Here is a 24,343-nt window from a genome sequence, read left to right on the forward strand (position 1 = left end):
GGGAGTTTGTGGAACATGTGCTATCTCAATGTATGCCTAACTAACTAGATTAATCTAAATTGCAAGAAATGTAAATTTCAATGTTTGGGTTGAATGGTTTTAATTATCTAGAGTTACTAAATTAGAATACAAATCAAAAGTAAGTTTTGTAACAGGATAAGAGGGTAGTAATCATCCTGAGTTTTAGGTTTTAAGTGACAATCAAGGTTTATGTTCAACTGGAAAGAACTACATAGACATAGCTCATGCAAGATCAATTGTTTGTGATGAAAGGGAACTAAGTACTCGGATTCCTAGAACGCGAGGTATTTTACCCGAAGACCAATCAACATATATCCAACCCTAATCCCTCCCATGATATCTCGATTGCCAACGGCACCAAGAACGTATGGTTTAGAACTATGATCAAACACACATTAACAATTTACAATCAATCAAACACCATAATAAACTAACAACACATGCACAGTCTAATATTCCAGAAATTAAAGAACAAGCATAATTGTCACAAATAAAACCTTACATCCGAGACGATCACCAAACAAACCTAGCCGCTCATAGTGTTATGAACCATCATCACAATCGAACCTTTGTCAATTGGAATCCAAAACAAAGTCTTCATGTTTAGATCACTCAAGAACACCAGAGAGAGCCAAAAATCGCCCCTCTACTCCTTCCAAAACTGACAATCATGAGAATACTCGAAAAGACACAATAAATCCGTTTTTAATGAGCAGTTACAAAATTTCGCGTCGCCTCCACCGTAAATTACGCTGTCACCGTAATTTACGGTGGACATAATAATGTTACGGTGGAGACAGTCTGATTTACGGTGATGTAATTGTCTGCCCAAGATGTGCCGCCCAACAACATGAGAAGTCCACGCGTGATGGCTAGGGCTGTAAACGAGCCGAGTCGAGCCGAGCTAGACCTAGCTCGAACTTGGCTCGAACTCGATTCGAGCTGGCTCGGCTCGAGCTCGAATTTCAAATCGAGCTGAGATTTGAGGCTCGAGCTCGACTCAATTAGAATTTGAGCTAGCTCGGCTCGATCTAGCTCGAACTAAAAAAAAACTGCAAAATTTACTACTTGAAAATGAATTTCTTCATAGTCTAAGGGCCATACTTGCCATTTAATTTAACCATATGGCTAAATATGCAAGTATAAATAGTTAATTCACTTTGTACATTGTCTTTACCTTCTTTTATAGGAGAAATAATCCCTTAGTTTTTGTTTTCTAAGCGATGTGGGACAAAAAAAAATGAAGGATGTAAACCTTATCGAGCCAGCTCACGAGCTCACGAGTCGAGCCAGACCAAGCTCGAGCTCGGCTCGTTTACAAACCGAGCCGAGCCGAGCTGGCTCGTTAACAGCCGAGCCAATTTCGAGCCGAGCTTTCTTCGAGCTTTTTTCGAGCGAGTTTCGAGCGAGCTGCGAGCCACGAGTTTTTTGAACACCCCTAGTGATGGCCCTTCAAAGAAGTCACGTGAAGTCTGATATTGTTTGTAGCTCCCAAGAAAAAACCTCTGACGGCAGCGTAGCTGATTGATGATATTGGCGGCCCAATCGATAAATTCCACAAGACCCCTTAGATCGGCCCAAGTGCACCAAGACTTGTATCCACAAGTGTCAATGTTAAAACCCATCCAAATGTCGGCCCACATGTGATGATACTTGCCGCCCACTATTGAGATGATGATGATTGTAAACCCAAAGCCACGTGATGTTATGATTTTATTATATATTTGACTGTTTGTGCCGCCCAGAACAAACAACTTCAATGATGTGCTTGTTGACTTGTGACACGGCTCCCAAAAGAATTAATTCGATGGATGTTATGTGCCTCCTCTAAGCCAAGCCATGTGCATCTCACAGAAGCCCATGTGTTAGCGGCCCATAATTCGATATAGGGCTGCCAAAGCCCATGTGAATCCTTGTACCTCCAAAACAACTCCCCAAGGTCTGCATTTTAAGGATGATGATCGAAGATGTCTGATGATGTCGGCTCCTTTTCAATCACGTGAATCCGGCTCACTTTTCAATAGGGATTCAATTAAAAATACCTATTAACACCCTCAATAACTCCCGCCAATCCTTTGTGCCGTAGCCTACGCGTTCCAATTTAACCGAATTAAGCGATTTACCTGTAAAACACACGAACACTCGTAGTTACTAAGTTCAAGCAAATAACCAAGTAAAGCATGGAATTTTAATCTTTTTAAACCATTTAAAGGTTGTCCAACGGACCACCCGTCAGTGGTCGTGGTCATTTATTTTGCGAGAGGTTGAAGAGGGAGGTTCTTCGTGGGTTTCCCTCTATGCACACTGCTGAATCTCTTGTAAAACCACTTAAAGGTGTTCGAGATCCATATACTAACAAGCGAATGAAGGCGGTTCACTGGCCTGCTACTGACAAAGAGAAGGTGATTCCTTTGGTGAGAAAGATTCCAAAAGGTGCCTTGAAATCGTTGAATTTTTGGGCATATGATGAACGACTGGGGCAGGCGGTGATCGTTTGTGATGACGATGTGAATTTCCGCTTGGTGGATCAAGTTGATTTGTTGAATGTTGATTATGAAGATCTGCATGTATTTGCTCAGAATCAAATTAGAGCTACTGAGAAGTACGAAGAAATTGCTAAAGGCTGGACTGCCGCTGTTGCTTCAGCTATTCATATTCGTACGAAAGGTTTTGGTGGGCTCAAGGATCGTTTGGGTGGTGCTCATGAAGATTGATGTCTCAAGACTCTCTATGCATAAACCTAGGGGGAGATTGTTGGAACCTTAAGGTTTATACATAGAGAATTATGAAAGTACAGGGTTGATTTTGTTAGGTTTTAACTATTTCATTTGGGTCGAAATTGTAATGGGTTGGGGAGATCTCGAGTGGGCCTTGGACTGTTTTCGGTCCATTGTGGTTAGTATATAAGTTAACCTTAGTAATAGTTTAGAGGTTAATGTTTGTGTAGAAGCTGATAGAGGCCACTCGAGATCTCGGTTTTGGTAATCTTGTATCAGTCATCATTCAAGGTGAATGCAAGAGTATTTTGATTAGATTATCGTGTTTGTTTATTTAACTGTTTTCTTGAATCCACTCGTGTTTGGATTCCGCACTTACACAAGTTATTCTTGATATCATTAAGAGATCCTATCGGGTTTTACACTTGCCCATTATTTTATATGTAGCAATTAAAGCTACATGGCTGGGTCGGATGAAGTGAATAGCCATCCGGTGGAAAACCACGATAATGCTAAAATACAGTTAACTGGTGCGGAGCTGCAAGCACTAGTGGATAATGCTATCACCAAGGCCTTAGAGCGACAATATAATGAGTATAGCGAAACTCACAGTAGAACCTTGTCTACACCACATGCTAAGCCAAAGACACATTCTGAGGCTCACAACAAACCACCACCTACCCCACCTAAGTCTAAGAAGGATGAGTCTAAGAAGGATGATGACCGACATTCTTCAAATGAAAACAGTGTTCACTCCAAGAAGATTGTGTTTGATGATGCCCCACGTGCTAAGGGTTGCACGTATAAATATTTTGTGTCTTGTAAACCCCGGGATTTTACTGGGGAGAAAGGGGCAGTAGACTGCATAACTTGGCTGGATGAAATGGACACTGTTGTGGACATTAGTGGTTGTGCTGAGAGGGATATGGTTAAGTTTGCATCCCAGTCATTTAAGGGTGAAGCCCTAGCGTGGTGGAGGTCGTTGATCCAAGCCTCTGGAAAGGTTGCCTTGTACAACATGTCATGGGAGCAATTTGTTGCTCTTATCAAAGAAAATTACTGCCCTCAGCATGAGGTTGAGAAGATAGAATCCGATTTCCTATCGCTGGTCATGAAGAACCTAGATTGCCAGGCATACCTCACAAGTCTCAACACCCTGTCAAGATTGGTTCCGTACCTTGTGACCCCGGAACCCAAAAGGATCGCACGTTTCATTGGGGGTTTGGCCCCAGAAATCAAAGCTAGCTTGAAAGCCTCTCGGCCCACTACTTTCAGATCCGTAGCGGATATATCTCTGTCCCTCACGCTGGATGCAGTGAGGCAGAGAGCATTAAGAAATGCTGACTCAAAGAAGAGGAAACGTGAAGATGATAATTCACGTCGGTCAAGTAAGAAGCATAGAGGGAACCGTGACCACAAGAAAGGGTCTGAGACCAAGAAGGGTGATCAGCAGTCGGGCGATAGGCCCAAGTGCAAAGTTTGCAAGAAGCACCATTTCTGGAGGTGCAGGTATGAACAGAAATCCCAGCCGAAGGCGTGTGGGATTTGCAAGTCCACTGAACACAGGACTCTCGAGTGCAAAAATCTGAAAGATGCAACTTGTTATAGTTGTAATGAAAAAGGGCATATCAAGACCAACTGCCTAAAACTAGTGAAAAAGGCTGAAGATGGGAAGAAGACCAACGCCAGGGTCTTTCAGATGAATGTTCAGGGGGCCATCTAGAACGACAATGTCATAATCGGTACGTTTCTCATTAATGATGTTTTCGCAAGAGTATTATTTGATTCTGGAGCAGATAAATCCTTTGTGGATAATAAGTTTTGTGAATTGTTAAAACTGCCTGTTAAAGCCTTAAATGCGAATTATGAGGTAGAATTAGCTGATGGGGCTATGGAAACAGTCTCGACTGTGTTAGATGGATATGTCATATCCATTAGGAACCACTCTTTTCCTTTATCCCTGTTACCCTTTAAGCTAGCCTGTTTCGATATAGTGTTGGGTATGGATTGGTTATCGCATAACCAAGCCCAGATCGTGTGCAACAAGAAGCAACTGGTGATCAAGACTCCGTCCGGAGAACCACTTACCATTCAGGGAGATACCCATCACGGATTTCCAGAGCAAGTGGATATGCTAAAGGCATCCAGATGTTTGAAGAAAGGTTGTGTCATTTATATGGCACAAGTAACCATTGGTGAGGAAAGACCCAAGATTGAAGATATTCCAGTTATCTCTGACTACCCTGAAGTTTTTCCTGAAGAACTACCTGGTTTGCCACCAGATAGACAAGTGGAGTTCAGAATCGACATCATTCCAGGAGCTGCACATATTGCAAGAGCACCATATAGATTGGCTCCAACAGAAATGAAGGAATTGAGGACGCAACTAGATGATCTGCTAGCCAAAGGTTTTATTAGACCTAGTTCGTCTCCATGGGGAGCGCCAATCTTGTTTGTCAAGAAGAAAGATGGTTCGATGCGTCTGTGCATCGATTACCATGAGCTTATTAAGGTCACTATAAAGAATAGGTATCCTCTGCCCAGGATCGACGATCTGTTCGATCAGCTTCAAGGAGCGAGCTACTTTTCAAAGATCGATCTAAGGTCAGGCTACCATCAATTGAAGGTCAAGGATGAAGATGTACACAAAACTGCGTTTAGGACTCGTTATGGTCATTACGAGTTCCTAGTGATGCCTTTTGGGCTCACTAACGCACCTGCCGTATTCATGGATCTCATGAATCGCGTCTGCAAGCCTTATTTAGATAAATTTGTCATCGTCTTTATCGACGACATCCTCATCTACTCGAAGAGTCAAGCTGACCATGAGAAGCATCTTCGATGTATTCTGAAGTTGCTACACCAAGAAAAGCTCTATGCCAAATTTTCTAAACGCGAGTTTTGGCTTCGAGAAGTCCAATTTCTTGGACACGTCATGAGTGAGCTTGGTATCCAAGTGGATCCCGCTAAAGCTGAAGCTGTCATGAATTGGCAGGAGCCAAAGACGCCTACGGAGATTCGCAGTTTCCAAGGATTGGCAGGATATTACAGACGCTTTATCGAGAATTTCTCAAGAATTGCAGCACCCCTGACTCTTCTAACTCGCAAGAATAGCAAGTTCAATTGGGGGCCTAAGCAGCAAGAGTCATTCGATATTTTGAAGCAGAAGTTGAGCAATGCTCCTGTGTTGACATTGCCTGATGGGATTGAGGAGTTTGTAGTATATTGTGATGCATCACACACCGGGATGGGTTGTGTGTTAATGCAGAAAGTCAAAGTCATTGCCTATGCTTCACGACAGCTAAAGGTGCACGAAAGGAATTACACCACTTATGATTTGGAGTTGGGTGCCGTTGTATTTGCACTAAAGCTTTGGAGGCACTATCTGTATGGAACCAAGTGTGTGATCTATTCTGATCACAAGAGCCTTCAGCATCTGTTCAATCAGAAGGATTTGAACATGAGGCAGCGACGCTGGATGGAAACTCTGAATGACTATGATTGTAAAATAAGATACCATCCAGGCAAGGCCAACGTAGTCGCAGATGCCTTGAGCAGAAAAGAAAGGGTGAAACCAATAAGAATCAATGCCAAGAGCATTGAAATCAAGAATAATCTGAATGAAAGATTGTTAGCTGCCCAGAAAGAAGCTGTGTCAGAAGCTAACTATCCTAATGAAAAGCTGGGAATAACTGAAGAACAGTTATCCTATGGCAAGGACGGAATCCTGAGATTAAATGGAAGAATATGGGTTCCTGTTTATGGAGAACTCCGAGACGTCATCCTACAGGAAGCCCACAGTTCCAGATATTCCGTACATCCTGGAGTGGATAAGATGTACCAGGATGTGAAGGCAAATTATTGGTGGATAGGCTTGAAAAAGTCTATAGCTACCCATGTGGCTAAATGTCTGACATGTGCTCAAGTCAAGGCTGAGCATCAGAAGCCGTCAGGTTTGCTACAACAGCCTGAAATTCCCACTTGGAAATGGGAAATGGTGACGATGGATTTCATCACCAAGTTGCCTAAAACGCAGAAGGGAAACGATACTATATGGGTCATAGTTGACAGACTGACCAAGTCAGCTCATTTCCTACCCATTAAGGAAACTTACACTTCGGACATGTTGGCCCAACTGTATGTTGATAAAATCGTATCCCTGCATGGGGTACCAGTGTCTATTATCTCTGATAGGGATACTAGATACACTTCGCATTTTTGGAAGAGTTTCCAACAGTCTCTGGGGACGCAATTGAACTTTAGTACAGCTTACCATCCTCAGAAGGATGGGCAGAGTGAGCGTACCATCCAGACTCTGGAAGACATGCTTCGTGCATGTGTGATTGATTTAGGAGGTAGCTGGGATAGGCACCTACCTTTGGTCGAGTTCTCCTATAACAATAGCTATCATACCAGCATCCAGGTTGCGCCTTTTGAGGCATTATATGGTAGAAAGTGCAGAACGCCCATTTGATGGGCAGAAGTAGGAGACACTCAATTGTCAGGTCCAGATCTAGTTTTTGAAACGACGGACAAGATTGTCCATATTCGTGACCGCCTGAAAGCTGCCCGAGATAGGCAGAAGAGCTATGCTGATAAAAGGCGAAAACCCCTCAAGTTCGAGGTTGGTGATAAAGTTTTGCTCAAAGTATCACCCTGGAAAGGGGTGATGCGGTTTGGTAAGAAAGGTAAGTTAAGCCCGAGATATATAGGACCATTCGAGATCATCGAATGTGTTGGGTCAGTGGCTTATAAGTTGAACTTACCTGAAGAGCTCAGTGGTATTCACAATGTGTTCCACATCTGCAATCTGAAGAAATGTCTAGCTGATGATTCACTAGTCATACCACACACAGATGTGCATATATATGAAAGCTTGAAATTTGTGGAAAAACCTGTGTCGATTGAGGATCGACAGGTAAAGAAGCTTCGGAGGAAGTATGTGCCTATTGTCAAGGTCAAATGGGATGGTCGTAGAGGTCCCGATTATACGTGGGAGTTAGAGTCCACAATGAAAGAAAAATACCCTCAATTATTTCAGTAAATCTCGAGGTCGAGATTTCTTTTAAGGGGGTGAGGATGTAACACCTCGAAAATTCATGTCCAATAAAATAAAGACACGTGTCATGTGGGACAAACGTGTCAGGAACCCGGATCAAATATAAGGATGTATGGTAGGATTTTTAAGAGGGTGTCATGTTATTAAAAATACCTCTGAACAACCCAAGGGCGACATGTTATTAAAACACCTCTGAGCGACCCAAATTTATAAATCCCAAGATCCTTAAATCGTTTGATAAACATCCTACATATTAACCGGTTGTTTCTAAATAAATGAAATTCCATCTTTTATATGGAAATTTGATTATTAAGAATGTTACTACAAGAAGAATCCTGAATTAAATCCTTGTAAAAGAAGTTGTAAAATAATCTAATTAAGCAAGGTCATGAATTATTAGAGTCCAAGACTTGTTCTTGGTATTTCCGTAAATTCTATCTTCCCACAAGAATCCAAAGTGAAGTGAAAACATGTAAGGGGTAAACAAGCATGCAATGGCTGAGCAAGAGGGTCCCCACAACTGAAAAAGATGGCATGGATTCGGACTTATATGATTGCATGGTCAAGGCTTGAAAGTTTGAAAATTTTTGTCCTCTGACCATCGGTTACGGACGGTAAGGGTCATGGCTTACGGTCCGTAATGTGCATACCTGGGCGATTTCAGCAAAGGCGGTTACGGACCACAACCATTCAAACATACGGTCCGCAAGAGGAGCATACGGACCGCAAGAGCTTAGGCTTACGGTCCGTAAGCCTGTCGCTGGCAGCAGAAAATGGACAGCTGCCTGTTCAGCCTGTTGCACCGCCTTATTGTTAAGGTTTTCGAAACCAGGGACTTGCTAGGCAGTATGTAGCCTATTAGGGACACATGGGATGATCTTGTAACCATCCTAGACTTGCATGTCTTGATCTTGAGCACATTTGTTCACTATATAAGAGCATGAAGTGGTAACCATTTCACTTGCTCACTTGGGACTTTTGTTCAAGACATTTTGGAGCTCCTGGACAGCAACCATCTTCTCTTAGGCTCCATAAGCATCATTAGGACTCTTGTAAGTGTCCTTAACCTTCCTTAATCCATTTTAGCTTAGTTAATTAGCTAAAAGTCAAACCGTCGTAATTAAGGTTTGACTTCGAGATTAGTCCATAATTACTCAGTTAAATCTCGAATTAAAAATACCTATAAGTAGGTAATTATGTGGGTAACAAACCCTTAAAGGGGTATTAACAGATTCCCACTCTAACCATGTTAATTGTCGAGTCAAAGTATACTTTAAAAAGTCAACAGAATGCTTAAATCCAAATTAACACATAATTAGCAATGTAGGATACATGCAACCTGTTTGATCATTAATATAACTTGGTAACTAATGTAAGAACATGTTCCAACATGTTCAACTCGACAATTTTCTGTTTAGACCTGGTTTGGAACCGAAAGTCGCATAGTTTGACTTTCGCTTTGACTTTCAGTTCTGACCCGTTTTAGTCAAGTTTAAGATTGCCTTAGAGCTTCTTTTGGACCTAGTAACATGTTAGTATAACCCTCTGTAGTTATACGGCTTAGTTCACTAGTTGTCTAATTATTATGCAAATTTCCGTTAAATGCCCATATGTTGACCATTATGCCCAAATGCCCATAAAATATGATTTTTGAAAATGTAAAAGGGTAGACATTTTAGTTACTGAATTATAGACTTGTAACCGAAATTTGAGTTCAGTTTGAGGTCCAGAATCAAAGTTATGCTCGTTAGCGTAATTAAGAGCTTCTTTAGTAATTAAATAGCATAAATCTCATATAGCCTATCTAAACCCGAATTTTTATACAAAACTTTATACCTACTGTTATAAAATAATATTTTTGGGATTTTTAAAGATTTTTATTCAATTTTAGGCTGAGCATAACTTAGTGTTCTAAGCTTAACTCGGCTAATGCCGGTTTTGCCCTTTTAGGCTATAAAATGAGTTTTATAAATCCTTTTGACCTCAAACCTTTTTCTACTGATTTATTATGTTAAATATATTATTTTGAGCCTTCTGGAATTATAAAAATATCAGCTTTCCTTTTAAAACCCGGAAATGGCTCTAAATCGCCTTTTTAGGCATTTTTACGACATAGTCTATGTCAAAACTAATTTATATGTATAAGAGTCAATACCTACTGATATATTTAGTAAAATTCTATATTATAACAGTAAACTAAAGTTTGAAACTCAGATTTCCAGTTTTGACCTTTTAGGCCTATGTGAAATTACCAAAATGCCCTTTCGGTGCATAAGATGGTTATAATTAATAAAATTCACATATATATGATACCCCACTGTTATAACATGATAAACTAAGTACAATTACTGATTTATTCAGATATATAACTCAGATTGCTAGTCTAACTCTTTTATACCCTTTTAAATGACCAAAATGCCCTTGTGAGGCGTAATTTGAGTTTAAAATCATTTGGGGCATAATAGGACATATCTTACTGATATCACAACATATTTGGTGCATATAATCTCAGGAAACTTGTATATGATTTGTATGGTTATCCGTTACGCATTTTTGCGTTCGGATCGACTTATGTAACTAGTTTACGCATAATAGCCGAAACGGGTCAAACCATATCATCTTTGTCTCAAAATCCAGAATGTGATCAATTTACCCATATTATACAAGTCTCCAAACTTGTTGGGCCTAAATCACATTCCTTCCCGGTTTTCGCCTTCCATGCGATTAAACCATATTTATTCTTTGAAACTAACCGGTCTAAGCTTAGGCTATATTAAAGACCCGTTAGGATTCTAATAGGTTATTATAAACCTTCGTTCCAGAATAGGAGACCAGTAAAAGACACTTGCATTTGCTTATTGTGGTTTTATACTTACTCAGGTAAATATTTTTAACGTATTTTCCCTTATACGGGCTTGGGGTACAGTATATAAAATACCGCTTGGTCGGGAAATTGACCCTAACTCATTAGTAGTTGGATATTATCAACGTGACCCGTTTAAAAATTAAGTTTTGTTTGTTTTACGCCTTTGGGAGATTAATGACCATGTCCCGGATATCCTTGGCATCATTTTACGAAATGGCCACGACCTTGACACGCGGGTGTAGGCGTACACCCGACAACGTGTCCATATTTATTAAGGTATAACCGTTGGTTTCCCGCCGCGGATTTATACTATGTGGTGTGTCTATTAACCTTAAACCCGGCACGAACCGGGTGACTGAACGCATAACAAACATGTAATTCTTTTACAAGATTAGATTTAATTAATTATCCCAAGTTATAAAAAGTTTTGTGCCATGTGCATTTAAATCAATTTTTACAACATTTTCAAAATGAGTCAGTTAAATTGTATTTACCAGTGTAAACTGACGTATTTTCCCCAAAAAGATTAAGTGCAGGTTCTACACGTAATAGGCTGGCTACTCCTTAGCATCGTTAGAGTCTCGCAAGCTTGGGATGCCATTCATCTGTTGAACAATTTTCCTTTTTATATTGATCCGCCTGTGGATCTATTTCAGCTACTATGTGATACTGGATATTACATTTTATATGGTTGAAATAAATCTATTTTATTGCTTCCGCTGTGCATTATAATTTGTGTTGTTCGACTATGATGATATCAACTACGTCACGATACTCCCCCACCAGGCCCACCGGTGACACGTGGAAATTAGGGGTGTGAAAGAAATCTGGCAACTATGGCGAAGTCGGTGGTTGGGACTTTCCAGCGACCCTTTTTTGGCGAAGTGCACCTATTCCCTACTAATGTCGACGTCCTGAAAACCGTGGTGAGGTCCATTTTTCTAGTTTTTTTTTCATGCATATCAAGATCGAGGGTTTGGGAATCTTGCACACAAGTTTTTGGGAAAAACTAAGTTCCAACGATGTTTCGGGTCGTTTTGTGTGACGGCTAGGAAAAAAGGGTAGCATTGGAGAGGTATTTGAGCCAAGGGGTGGCGGTAGAGGTAGAACCGCACCACCACGGTGGCGGCAACTTAAACATTTGCAGACACATGTTTAGCATGTTACTTACATTGGATTTTGATGTATCGTAGTAGAATCCGAATAACTTGAATTAGATATAAAAGAAGCTAAAATTTGAATTTAGTTTATATTCTATAGTCACATGCCTACCGCTATGGATTAATTTATGAAAATTATTATCACCTTTTACCAAAAAGGTCATGCAACATAGAAAAATACTATCAGTTTTCGCCAAAAAGAACAAGTGATATTGACTAATCACCAGAGCCACCTGAATCCCAGCAAGGCAGCTGAGTTTCCTACTCACTTTCCCGAGGGATATAAAACCATGTAGCTTTCCTGAAAGGTCTTAGTCTCACTCTTTGCCACTACTTTTATACAACCAACTGCTGGAAAGTTAACCAGCACCAAAGCAGATGCTACACCGAAGACAATTAATATCCACCTCATCGGTACCTTAGGAATTGATACCACAACAAAGGGTATACAAAGTCCTATAGTGGCAGACACATAGCTTGAAATCGCAAAAACTCTGAACAAAAAAATACTCAAGTGGGTTTGTCTTCACTCGCATGTAAACTTTGTTCAATGCAAGCGCAGTAAAAACAGCATATAGCCAAATCCCAACAACAGTGTATTGATAAACCTTGTGACCTTGTTTTGAGCTTAACCTGAGAGAGGACAGAAGCAAAAGAGTAGCGCCCCAACAAGTTCTAATACCCTTGTAAGTTTCTTTAAATTGTACATAAAATGATGAATCTGTCGATTTGGAACTTTCATAAAAAACAAACAAAGAGTTATTTAATCAGTCGTGTTTAGTCAAAACCGATGCCAGAAAAACTGTAACATACCTTAGAGGAGGGAGTGTTCTCATCCACGACATTAACCACGGATTCAGCACCACCTACGATAAGAATAAGAAAGGTTTTAATTGGTTTAATGTTCTAGAATCTAACAATTATTACACATATCATAGTCCAAATATTACCTATACGATGTAAGCGCTACTGCCATTGAATTTGATAATAATTTAAGCAGCCTAACCGATGAGCAGCGTTTAGTGTTTGATGAGATAATTGAAGCAGTTAATAGAAATGCTGGTGGTTTGTTCTTCGTATATGGCTACGGAGGTACTGGTAAGACATTTCTTTGGAAGACATTATCTGCATCCATTAAATGTAAAGGCGATATTGTACTAAATGTTGCATCAAGTGGAATCGCATCTCTGTTGTTACCTGGTGGGCGTACTGCACATTCAAGGTTTCATATACCTCTAAATTTAATAGAAACCTCGATGTGTTTTATTAAACCCAATGATGACGTTGCTGATTTACTGAAGAAAACGAAATTGATCATTTGGGATGAAGCACCGATGAATCATAAACATGCGTTTGAAGCACTTGACCGAACAATGAAAGATATCTTCAAATGTGAGACGACATTTGGTGGAAAAGTTATGGTCTTCGGTGGTGACTTTAGACAAATACTTCCAGTTGTACCAAATGGCAGCAGACGAGATATCGTTAATGCTTCAATCACGTCGTCGTATATTTGGAGTAGTTGCAAGGTCCTTACGTTAACCAAAAACATGAGGTTAACTGTAGGAGCGAACGCATCTGATATAGAGAAGATTAGAGGTTTTGCGGATTGGTTGCTTGACTTGGGCGAGGGAAAGATCGGTGACAGTGATGATTGTGAGGTGGTTATAGATATTCCTGAAGATTTGTTAATCAAGTGTTCCGAGGATCCTATGTCAGATCTGATCGAATTTGTATATCCTTCACTTCTTCAACTATACAAAGATAAAGATTATTTTGCTAAAAGAGCTATTCTGGCACCAACAAACGAGGTTGTTCAAGAAATAAATGAAAAATTGCTTGATTCGTTTCTTGGCGATGAAGTGGAGTATCTGAGTTCTGATAGTATTTGTCAAACCGATCAAGGAAAGAATGAAGCAAATGCGAGACTATATTCTCCCGATGTTCTAAATGGTTTAAAAATTTCCGGTCTGCCTAATCATCGATTAGTCCTTAAAGTTGGTATACATGTAATGTTGCTTCGTAATATCGATCAACAAAATGGTTTGTGCAACGGTACGAGACTACGGATTACTAAACTTTATAAACATGTTATAGAGGCGGAGATTATATCCGGAGGAAACATAGGGACCAGAACATTTATTCCACGAATTAGTTTAACACCGTCGGATAAAAGAATTCCTATCAAGTTTCAACGACGACAATTCCCTATAAATGTATGTTTTGCAATGACTATAAATAAAAGTCAAGGACAATCTCTATCGCCTGTTGGATTGTATTTGAAATATCCAATTTTCTCTCATGGTCAGCTTTATGTTGCGTTATCAAGAGTTAAAAGCAGAGGCGGTGTGAAGTTGCTTATACTAGACAAAGATGGGAATGTAACGAGTAAAACAACAAATGTAGTCTACAAGGAAGTTTTTTCCGAAATTTGAATTGTTTTTTGTTTTTTTCTTCCAATGTATGCGTATGTACAAAGTATTATATTTCAAAGGAAATAATATGGTTTTGGATGAAGCCGCGCATCGCGCGGGCATTAACCTAGTTACCTATATGTTTATTACTAACCCTCCTTAGGAAACATTTAAAATTGTGTAGCCCTAACACAATATGTTTAAACCATTTATCAAAATGTTGTATTAATTGGTTAAACATATCGTAAACAGCTTGACAACTAGACTTGCTTTATTACACAAGTTAAACACATCTACCCAACATAACCTACTAAATTAACATGTTAATCCAAATGCAACCTTTTTAATAAATGTGTTAGATTTAACGATCCAAGTCAAACTCACACCTTTGTCCTGCTTTTATGATAAAGTTAAATTTTAGATTTGACAAATCGGGCCAGTTCAACTTTTTTTTTTCAGATCAGCTAATCAGGTGGGCTTTAATATTTCCAGTGGATCAAACTCACATAGTTATTTCATCCTTTTGTAGGACTCATCAAGAGCTCATACTAGGTTACATGGAGGAAGCGAAGCAGAGGTCATGTGAGGTTCACATCTCTCACAAAGACAACGATCCTACAAAAAGTGGAACCTTCTAACGCTAGGAAGCAACCCGGGCTTCGCAGCTCGGGCTTGACAATTGCCAAAAAGACGGAATTTCCATTTTGGAAATTTCCTCTTTACAAAAACAAACGAGGTGTAGGGAAAAAACCCGATGACACTTTTCACTTAAAGACACCACACTCTTTATTGTCGTTTCGGTCGGTCTGATGATCTCTCTTCAAGTAGTAAACAATAATAAATACATAGATTTGACTTTTGAAAGTCAAATAACTAAAATTGAGATTGTGTACCTATGATGTTTTTAATTGACCTTCTTTTACATGTGATGATAATAAAATATTAGAACTAAAAAACTGTGTGTATGAGGTGTGTAAATTCAAAACAAATTACGATCATGAACAGATAAATTAATATTAATCAATGTCTACAATAATAAAAGAGCCTTACTCAGTGATTTATCGGTAAATGCTTTTATATATAAAAATTCTATTACTGATCAAAATTTTTGAACCCTAAACTTCTGGTTACAAACTAGATGTTCTGTTCTGGCAAAGAAAATAAACTTCTGGTTTATACCAGCAGTTTGCCAAAAAGACTTATCCAGTAGTTTTCTAAACTCTTAAAAACAACTAGTTTTTAATCCAACAGTTGCATCTCCAAGGGATTATTAAATGTGTCAAAATACCATCACCTATGCCCTAAAGAGGTACCTCCTAAGATTGTTATCAATTCTCTTAAATAGATTAGATTAGCATAATCATATTAGTAGACGAATTAGTTTATAGAATTCAAAAAAAAAAAAAAGATTGTTATAGTCTTAATATTATTACGCATATGGTTATTTGTTACATGATAAAAGAAATAATCAAGATCAATCATTCAAGATTATTTAACATTAGTTTTTAAATAATAAAGAAAACATAGGGACCTTGTAGACAAAAAGGAGGGAATTAGTTTGAATAACGAAAAGCGGTTAATAACAAACCTAATAGTGTAAAACCAAACTTATGAACATAGATGAACCACATGCTTACTTCATGCACTATTTACCATTAACCTTGTCTAAGGACACAAATTATATTGGTAGATCTATTGGGGTTGACACTCCACTCTCGAGACCGGTCGCTCTGGTTTACATGGACGAGAGAATGTACTTTTAATGGGAACACGAGGGAACTTGGTGTTTTGGTTTGATTATGGGATCATGGTTTAGAATCATGTCATAGGCGGTAACATAAATTTGCTATTTTGGCTATCGCACGGTTGGAATAGGTGGAACCTTAGTTCAAAGGTGTTTAGATCCAGAAAACTCTTAGACAAATATTTCCGCTGAGTTGCATTGGTACCAATAAATTATAACAGACCCGTGTCATCAGGATATTGCGTGAACTAACAAACACAAGGTTATTTGTACGTTTATAAGGATTTAATAAACTCACTTTCAATATGGTATCCATTACTTAAAATCATAAACACACACACATCCTTTGTTAATCCATAACTTGTTTTGGTTAACTCTCCACCAAGGGGTTTGTTTCCCCCAAACACCCACAAGAACCATAGCCACTTATGGCTTCAAAGATAGTTTTTACCAAACTTGGAAAGATTATATTAATCATCACAAGATTGATATTTACTTAATGATGCTCTTACAATTTCTTAATGATTACAATGAATAAAGAAAGTGAGTAGAAGAAAAGTGTGTTGTGGGAGAGAAAGACAAAATTGAGCAAATGATTGGGGAAGATAAAGTGTCCTTTTATAGATGTTGGCAGCAAGGCAGGGAGCGTGCTTGGACAAAGGTGATCGGCTCTTCGCTATTAGCAAGACACGGGCGTGTCTCCGAGACACGACCTGTGGTCAGCTCTTGTGGACCCCACCGGGTCTCCAAAAAATCTTTCGGGTTTGTCGTTTAGTGGTTGAGGCACAACCTGTGCCTTCAAGGAAGGGAAGTGTGTCTCGCCTTCTCGTTGGCTGGCTGATTTAATCAATCTTGAACCCTCTGTGGGTGAAAAGTCGTTTTTACCCCTGGCTACTACGACTACGACGACGACTACTAATGCTACTGCTACTACGACCACCACCACCACGACCACCACCACCACTACCACCACGACCACCACCACCACTACTACTACTATAACAACAACATTAACTAGCTGTTGGTTAATCCGATCGGGTTGATGAACATGTTGTTGATATCCTAATGTATCTTGGTTCCCTCTTTCTAAAAACCCATACCACGTATTATACCTTTCGAAACTTCCCGTATTCACCACTTGTCTGTTGCCCTGATTACCCACATAACTATCGTATTCGTCATACCCATCTCCAAATTCCCCCTGAGCCATCTCTTTGATCGAACATTGAAGCTTTGAAAGAGAACTGTTGTGGCTGAGACGACTGATAATGTGAAGTTGGGTTGGAAGAGGAAAGGTGGTTGATGAGTTAGTAGGTCGAGCTTGGTCGGGTGGGATTACATCTTCATCAGGAACAATCCTCACATATGATGAAGAGTGTTGAACATTAGATGTCTGAGTGAGTGACGGGTAGTGAGAAGATGATGACTGGTTGGGGAATGGTGGAAGGTTGTCTAAATTAGGAAACAGTGGCGATGGCATTGGTGGAACTTGAGTGGTAGTAGGTTGAGTGGATTGTGGTGGTGGTTCAGGCGGTATAGAAGTATTCGGTGAAGGTTGAGTAGGAGTTGGTAAGAATTGGGTTTGTGGAAGCGGGTTTGCGGTTTGCTTATCCGGATTTCCTGAACTCTCCATCGACTTGAGTGTCGGTGTTGGTGATTGTAAAATTTTGTTTTCTCGGTGCAGAACTCGGGTCTGTCGAACTATCCTCTCGATTTCTGGATCACATACTAGTGGTGAAGACTTTCCGGATTTCCTAGTATGATGCATACACGGAAAAAATCACATGCACAAACACAGACAAGAAACCACGCATAATTCTGAACAAACTGAAATAAACACTATTTTTGGATCTTTACTATTTTTCTAAAAACACTTAAAACAAAACACTTTGCGCACGACTCCCCGGCAACACCGCCATTTTGCCCCGACAACGACGCCATTTTGATGACTGTCATGAGTGTCATGCAAAAACCTAAATAAACTAGCTAGCTAGAGTAAGTAGGGTATCGAATCCAGAGGAGTATGGTGGAAAGTGTTTATTGATTAAGTATTTGTAACCTAGCAAAAACGTAAAGACGGTTGTTTGATTGTTTGATTAAACTAAGAATTACGAAAAAACGAGTTTGTAAATAGTTGGAGAAACCAATGGTTCTTCCGGATTTTGGATTCAAAGTAAACTTCAATTACGGGTTTGATTGCTAGAATCACATAGACATAATTGCATAATTTGATTAATTGGTTGTGATTATTCAAAGACTACTTACTTCAATTGCAAAACCATGAAAGGTTATTGTATGAATGATCAATTGAAATTACCAACCCTAACCCCTTGTCAAATGTATCCCAATTACTAGAATTCTCGGGAATTGAATGAATTAGAATTAGGAATTAAAGCAAAACCAATCGTTACAATCCAATCAATCAAATCAAATGGTAAAAAGCATCGAATGCTTAGATTACCACGTTCAATTACATGTTCAAACACATAAAATCAGTCTACTTACAAGAATCCTTCACCCAGAGGAAACCACAAAGGAATTAGCCGCTCATCTTGATGTATTGATCTTCAAACACTTGAACAACGGTTGAATTCATCTTCGGTATGGTTGATTCGGTAAGAATTATGACGATGAGAGGTGAAAAGTACCCAAAGTTGTGTACTTTAATCCCCAAAATCGTCCCAAGAGCTCAATCATTGATTAGGGTTTCAAAAATATCTTTTATACCTTTCAAAGGCAATACACACGTTTTCTCTCGGACCTCATCGTAGCCTACGGCTATCTGGCTGTAGGTTACGGTCTTCAGTTTCTGTCTCTTTTGTTCCACTTAACCGTAAGTTACGGTCTTCCACAGTAAGTTAAGGTCAAGTCCTGTTGCTGCCATTGTGATCAATCTACCTAGTCGTAGGTTACGGTCACCCAACCGTAGCCTACGATAGGATTCCACTTCCCTTGTTCTTCAATATTTCAACTTTCATAGAATGACCAAATGGACCCCAGACTTCATTCCTTCGCGTATCTCGTGCCTCCAAGGTATTTTCTAACCTGAAACAACTCCCAAATAATACCATTTGCTATGTTTATCATCCACGGGTGTTCCGCATCATCTTTACACCCTTTAACTTCATCGGATTAAGCGATTAACCTGCAAAACCACAATCTCTCGTAGTTGTCACATTCAAAGCATATAATCACTTAAAACGCACAAAACACATAAGATATAAACATTAACGTTCGGGTTTCACCCTTTCCATCAGAAGTCACGAAAAAAAAAAGATTTATTTTTGAAAGACTATTTTTTTTTATTACAAACGGGTATAAAAATAAAAGGTTTAAGTATTTAGGCTTAGTGGGATTTTATAGTATTTGGTTATCCCTTCTTTAAAACCTTCTTTGTCTACTTATGAGAGGAGAAATGGTTCTTCATTAGGATTGAAAATATTATTACAAGGTTGGGGGTATTGCATACTTTTCTTTATTTCCATTGTGGTTTTAGCGTCCCAAAGTTATAATGAAATTTGTTGTTATCTTTTTTGTAACAAGGCATGAACACTATTTATGAAAGATTGGCTAAGAATGAGGAGTGTTTCATCAAGAATAGCGAAGTCAGTTGGGATAGCAACACTATTGACTTGTACCCCTTTGTATAATGGATGGTGCGATCGGAGAGGTAAATGGGAAGTTGAAGAGGAACGTAATCATAGGCTCCGGTTTGTTTAAAAATTGCATATGACGTTAAACTTATGCGAAAACTATCATATATAGGGTGGAGATACAATAGGAAGTTTATTTGGCTAAAAAAGCTAGGAAGTGATCTTGACCATTCATTTAGTTAATCAAGGGCTAAGATTAAATGATGGAAATTGAAGGGGAAAAAAGAGGCGCGTTAGTTTGTTTAGGGACATTCTAGTCAATCCAAGGCAATAGTTTCTCTCTCCTCCAATTCCCCCCATTTTTTAAACGTTAATAACTCTTTCATACGACATTATTTTTTTTATAAAAATTGCACCAAAAAAACGAGCGTTTTTTTATCTTTAAAACGAGTATACTATTGCTATATTTAAAAAAAAAAAATTAAAAACCCAGTTGGGTAAAACGCAATAGAAAAATCCCGAGTTATGTAAAACGCAATAAAAAAAACCTAAAAAATGACATTTTTCTAAAACGCAATACACAAAAAACACAAAGAAATGTCTTATTTGTAAAACGCAATGGCCAGAAAACACAAAGAAATGTCTTATTTCTAAAACGCAATAGCCTAAAAACTCAAAAGAAATTGTACTTTCTAAAACGCAAAGGACTGAAAACACATAAAAATGTGTTTTACCTAAAACGCAATGCACCAAAAACACAAACAAATGTCTTATTTCTAAAACGCAATGGTCAAAAAAGACTTAAAATGTTTGTTTCCTAAAACGCAATGGACTAAAAGACACATAAAAATGTGTTTTACCTAAAACGCAATGCACAAAAAACACAAAGAAATGTCTTATTTATAAAACACAATGGTCAGAAAACACTTAAAAATTGTCTCATTTTTAAAACGCAATGGCCTAAAAAACAAAAGAAAGTATTCTCTCTAAAACGCAATGGACTGAAAACACATAAAAATGTGTTTTACCTAAAACGCAATGGACTAAAAACATGAAAATGTGTTTTACCTAAAACGCAATGAACTAAAACACAATAAAATATAACGTAATGGATAAAAATAGTGTTTATCACCGTATCAACTACTTACAAGTTTTTTAAAAAAAAGTTTTAAAACCCAAATAACATTATTCGTAAAACACAGATAACGATTCTGCATGTTATGTTGTAAAACGCAATAGAACAATTTTGTAAAACACAATATAATACTTCTTATGTTTTAGAAATATAAATAAGAATAACTTAAGTTCTCAAAAGCAATTGGAGATGGATACTTATGTGTGGCCAATCTAATCTGAAAAAACATTATATAATTAATACAATAGTTATTGACATTCTCAAAAAACGCAATTGTTAGTAATCTTGGAGAGTACTCATATTTGGGAAAATCTCATATATGAAAAACAATTATAAAATTAACACAACTGACATTTTCCAAAAACGCAACAAATACACTTTACTGCGTTTTATGCTATTTTATTTATCTGAATCACCTCTGACGTCATTTATATAAATATCATATCTTTATTCTGTAAAACACCTCTCCTTCATGGTTGGCGCTTACTTACAAGTTATACGCGATCAATCGTTTTCTTCCAATCTTTATTATCACCACATCTGGATGAGTAAAACTAGTAGCGTGCCGGTGGCCGGAGTTATGTTGAAGGTTGTGGTCGCGTCGTATGAGGCGGTGATGGAGAAGATGAAGTTGGAGAAGTTGAACACGGTTACGGTGGTTAGTGACGGAAGTGTGGCCGGAAAAGTAGATCTTAGTTCCGGCGAGGATGGTGCTTTGTTACCTGTTTTCTGGCGACGGCAACTGTGGTGGAGGAGATATGATAGAGATGAAATTTAAAGTTGTAAGTTGCAGGTTTTTGGATTGTTTGTGATGACGAAGTTGCAGGTTTTTGGAATTAGATCTAGGGCTTTTTGAGATAAAAAAAGTAAATGGACCAAAATGCCCCTCCACCTTAAATTTAAAAAAGACACATGTTGCTTCCTATCCTTCCTAGCCAAAATAAACTTCCTATTTAATCCTCACCCATCATATATATTTGACATATATTTCTTCAATGTAGCACGGAACAAAATCAATCATATTATTATCAAGACATTTGCCAAGAATAGAAGAATGTTCTTTGTCTAAGATTAAGTATGGAATCTCTTTAATTTTTAGGTTGGTAATTTAAAAAAAAAAAAAAAAACTAGCGTGAAACAGAATAGTTTTTAAGTTTTCAAGAGAATTAGAAGTGATACATACCTCTTTAATTAACGAGAATTAGAAGTGATATGTACCTTTTTTTAGATATTTACCTTCATTTTTCTTTTTAACTTATGGGGAATTGTTTTTCTTTTTCAACTTGGTGACTTTACTTCAGAGCATACGTAGTGGGGCGCCATCAAGGTCGGTTTTGGGCCTGTGCGAGAGGTGCCAACGCACAGGGCCCAAAACATCTAAGGACCCAAAGTTATTTAAAAATAAGTATTATATATTTTATATATAAACTTCTTGAAGCGTTAAGCATACAAACTCAACTTTAGCTCAATGGATGCAAAAGTTGCCTGAGAATTGGCATTCCAAGGTTCGAGTCCCACTGTGGTCTTTTCGGCTTCTTTATATTATGTTTTTGTTTGGGGCTTTGGGCCTCAATGGGCTAATTTCAATTTGATATGTGTGTTGTTGTGATTTTGGCTTCTCCACTCACACCAATTGTAACTTTTGTAAGCTTATTTTTTAGTTTTAGTTATGATTTTAAAATCTGAATTTTTGCGTCCATAAATTCGCAAGTTCTTTCATTTTTTCTTCTCATTTAACTATTTACATAACAAACTTTACATGTTTTCTTGTTTAAATTTTTAGGTTTTTTATTTCTCATTTAACTATTTACAGTATAAACTTAGTAGAACTCAATATTTAGCTCTATTAATTTTATTTGTATGAAAAGGTTCGTATTTTCATACTAATTTGGATATCTTTACACATACTACACTTCTTTTTGCTACACTACTTTTATTTTGTTTATTTTTCTTTAACAATTATCGTCGTATTCTGTTTTTTTATATATGAATGATGAGTTTATATTATAGGGGAGGGCCCAATTTTTTTGTCTAGCACGAGGCCCAAATTTTTTTTATCATTTTCGGGGACGGCCCTGGGCGCCATATCATGTCAAAAGTGGGCATAGCACCCCCATAGCGCCGCCAACACCACTACGACGGGCGCTATGGGGGAGAAAGTTGGAGGTCGCGCGATGCATTTCACGGCGTGATGAATCTTTCCCCTCTCACACACATATACATACATGCATACATATATAACCCCACTACACACTCAAGTTATATAAAACCTCTCTCTTACACAATCCGCCACTTGTCGCATAACGCCCCACAAGGGGCTTTATGACTATACATGACCTCACAAGTGCTAGATGCTGGATGTGGACACAAGTTGCTATCGTTTCCTTCTATTTTTAATATAGTAAACAATAATAATAAATAATTGGATTCGGACGTAGATTTATAAATATTTTTTATTATCAATTTTGTAAATTTGGAAAATCGGTTACATATTTAGTTTTAATCCATGCACAAAACACATTTTGATTTTTTTTATAAATTCGAATTACCGACTCCATATCCGAAACGGATATTAATATTTAATATCCGAAAATTTCGAATATTCAAAAATCGTATAATCTGATCTTAAACACCCGCTTATATTGTAGTAATGAGTTACACTGATGTTTTGTAAAACAATAATAAGATTTAGCCAAATGTGTTATTTGGAATACATACATCTTTTGTATGGTTTTTCTAACGGTAAGAAAAGACGTGCCAATCACCGTGATACCAGGCGCTGTGGTTAAGGTCGACTACTCGACCGCTGCCAGCCCCTTGGCTCTCCCAGATGCGCGGAAACCCGACCTCCACCCGGCCGAAGATACGACAGTGGAATAATCGGTAAAACCTCCCTCCCATCCAAAGACGAATCGGCGCCACTCATATTCGCCCTTCACCTGGATACTACATAAAATAATAAGAAGAGTGGGAGTCGAACCTAGGTCCAGTGGCGAAGCTTGAAAAAAAAAAGTTCGGGGGGTCGGAAGGTAACAGACCTAAAAAAAATTCTATCGCGTAGTTTCGAGGTGTATGTTCGGGGCGAACGTCGGTGATTCGATTCGGTTCGGGTCGGGTCAAACATTAATATCAAATAAAAAACGTTCTCAAACATTAAAACGTAAACATTGTTTAATAAACAAACGAACAAAGACACCAAAACATTAAAAAGGAGAGAGGAAGGTGGGCACCCGGTTCTCCTGGATGAGAATTATAGTTCTGCCCATCTTTTCCATAGCATAATCTAATAACAAAACAAGTTAACAAATCACCCTAAATTTCAAACTCTAATTTCTATCTAAATCAAATCACAATAAGATTAAACAAATAAAATTAGACATAGTTACAGAAAGATTCAACAAGTTTAGGGCAAACGAATGTAAATGAATTTGGTTTACTTTTTTTTTTTTTTCGATTGGGTAGACTTTTAAGTTGGGCTATATAATGATTTGATTTGGGTATATATAATATACATTCTAGTATTCTACCAAATATAATGATTTGGGCTATAATATCTGGGCTAATTAAATATTTTATTTGGGCTATATAAATAAAAAATTAAAACTGAGGGGTCGAAAACGTGTATACCTAAATT

At 38.2% G+C, this 24,343-nt stretch overlaps 1 protein-coding gene across 1 annotated transcript; it reads left to right on the forward strand.

Moving 5' to 3' along the window:
* Nucleotides 1-11,499: 11,499 nt before the first annotated feature.
* Nucleotides 11,500-14,258, forward strand: LOC110892450 (ATP-dependent DNA helicase pif1-like). The gene is made up of 2 exons (XM_022139610.1): nt 11,500-11,589; nt 12,762-14,258. The coding sequence occupies exons 1-2, from the start codon at nt 11,500-11,502 to the stop codon at nt 14,256-14,258; spliced, it is 1,587 nt and encodes a 528-aa protein (XP_021995302.1).
* The last annotated feature ends 10,085 nt before the right edge of the window (nt 14,259-24,343 follow it).

Source organism: Helianthus annuus, chromosome 12 (assembly GCF_002127325.2).
Source record: "Helianthus annuus cultivar XRQ/B chromosome 12, HanXRQr2.0-SUNRISE, whole genome shotgun sequence".
Lineage (NCBI taxonomy): Eukaryota > Viridiplantae > Streptophyta > Magnoliopsida > Asterales > Asteraceae > Helianthus > Helianthus annuus.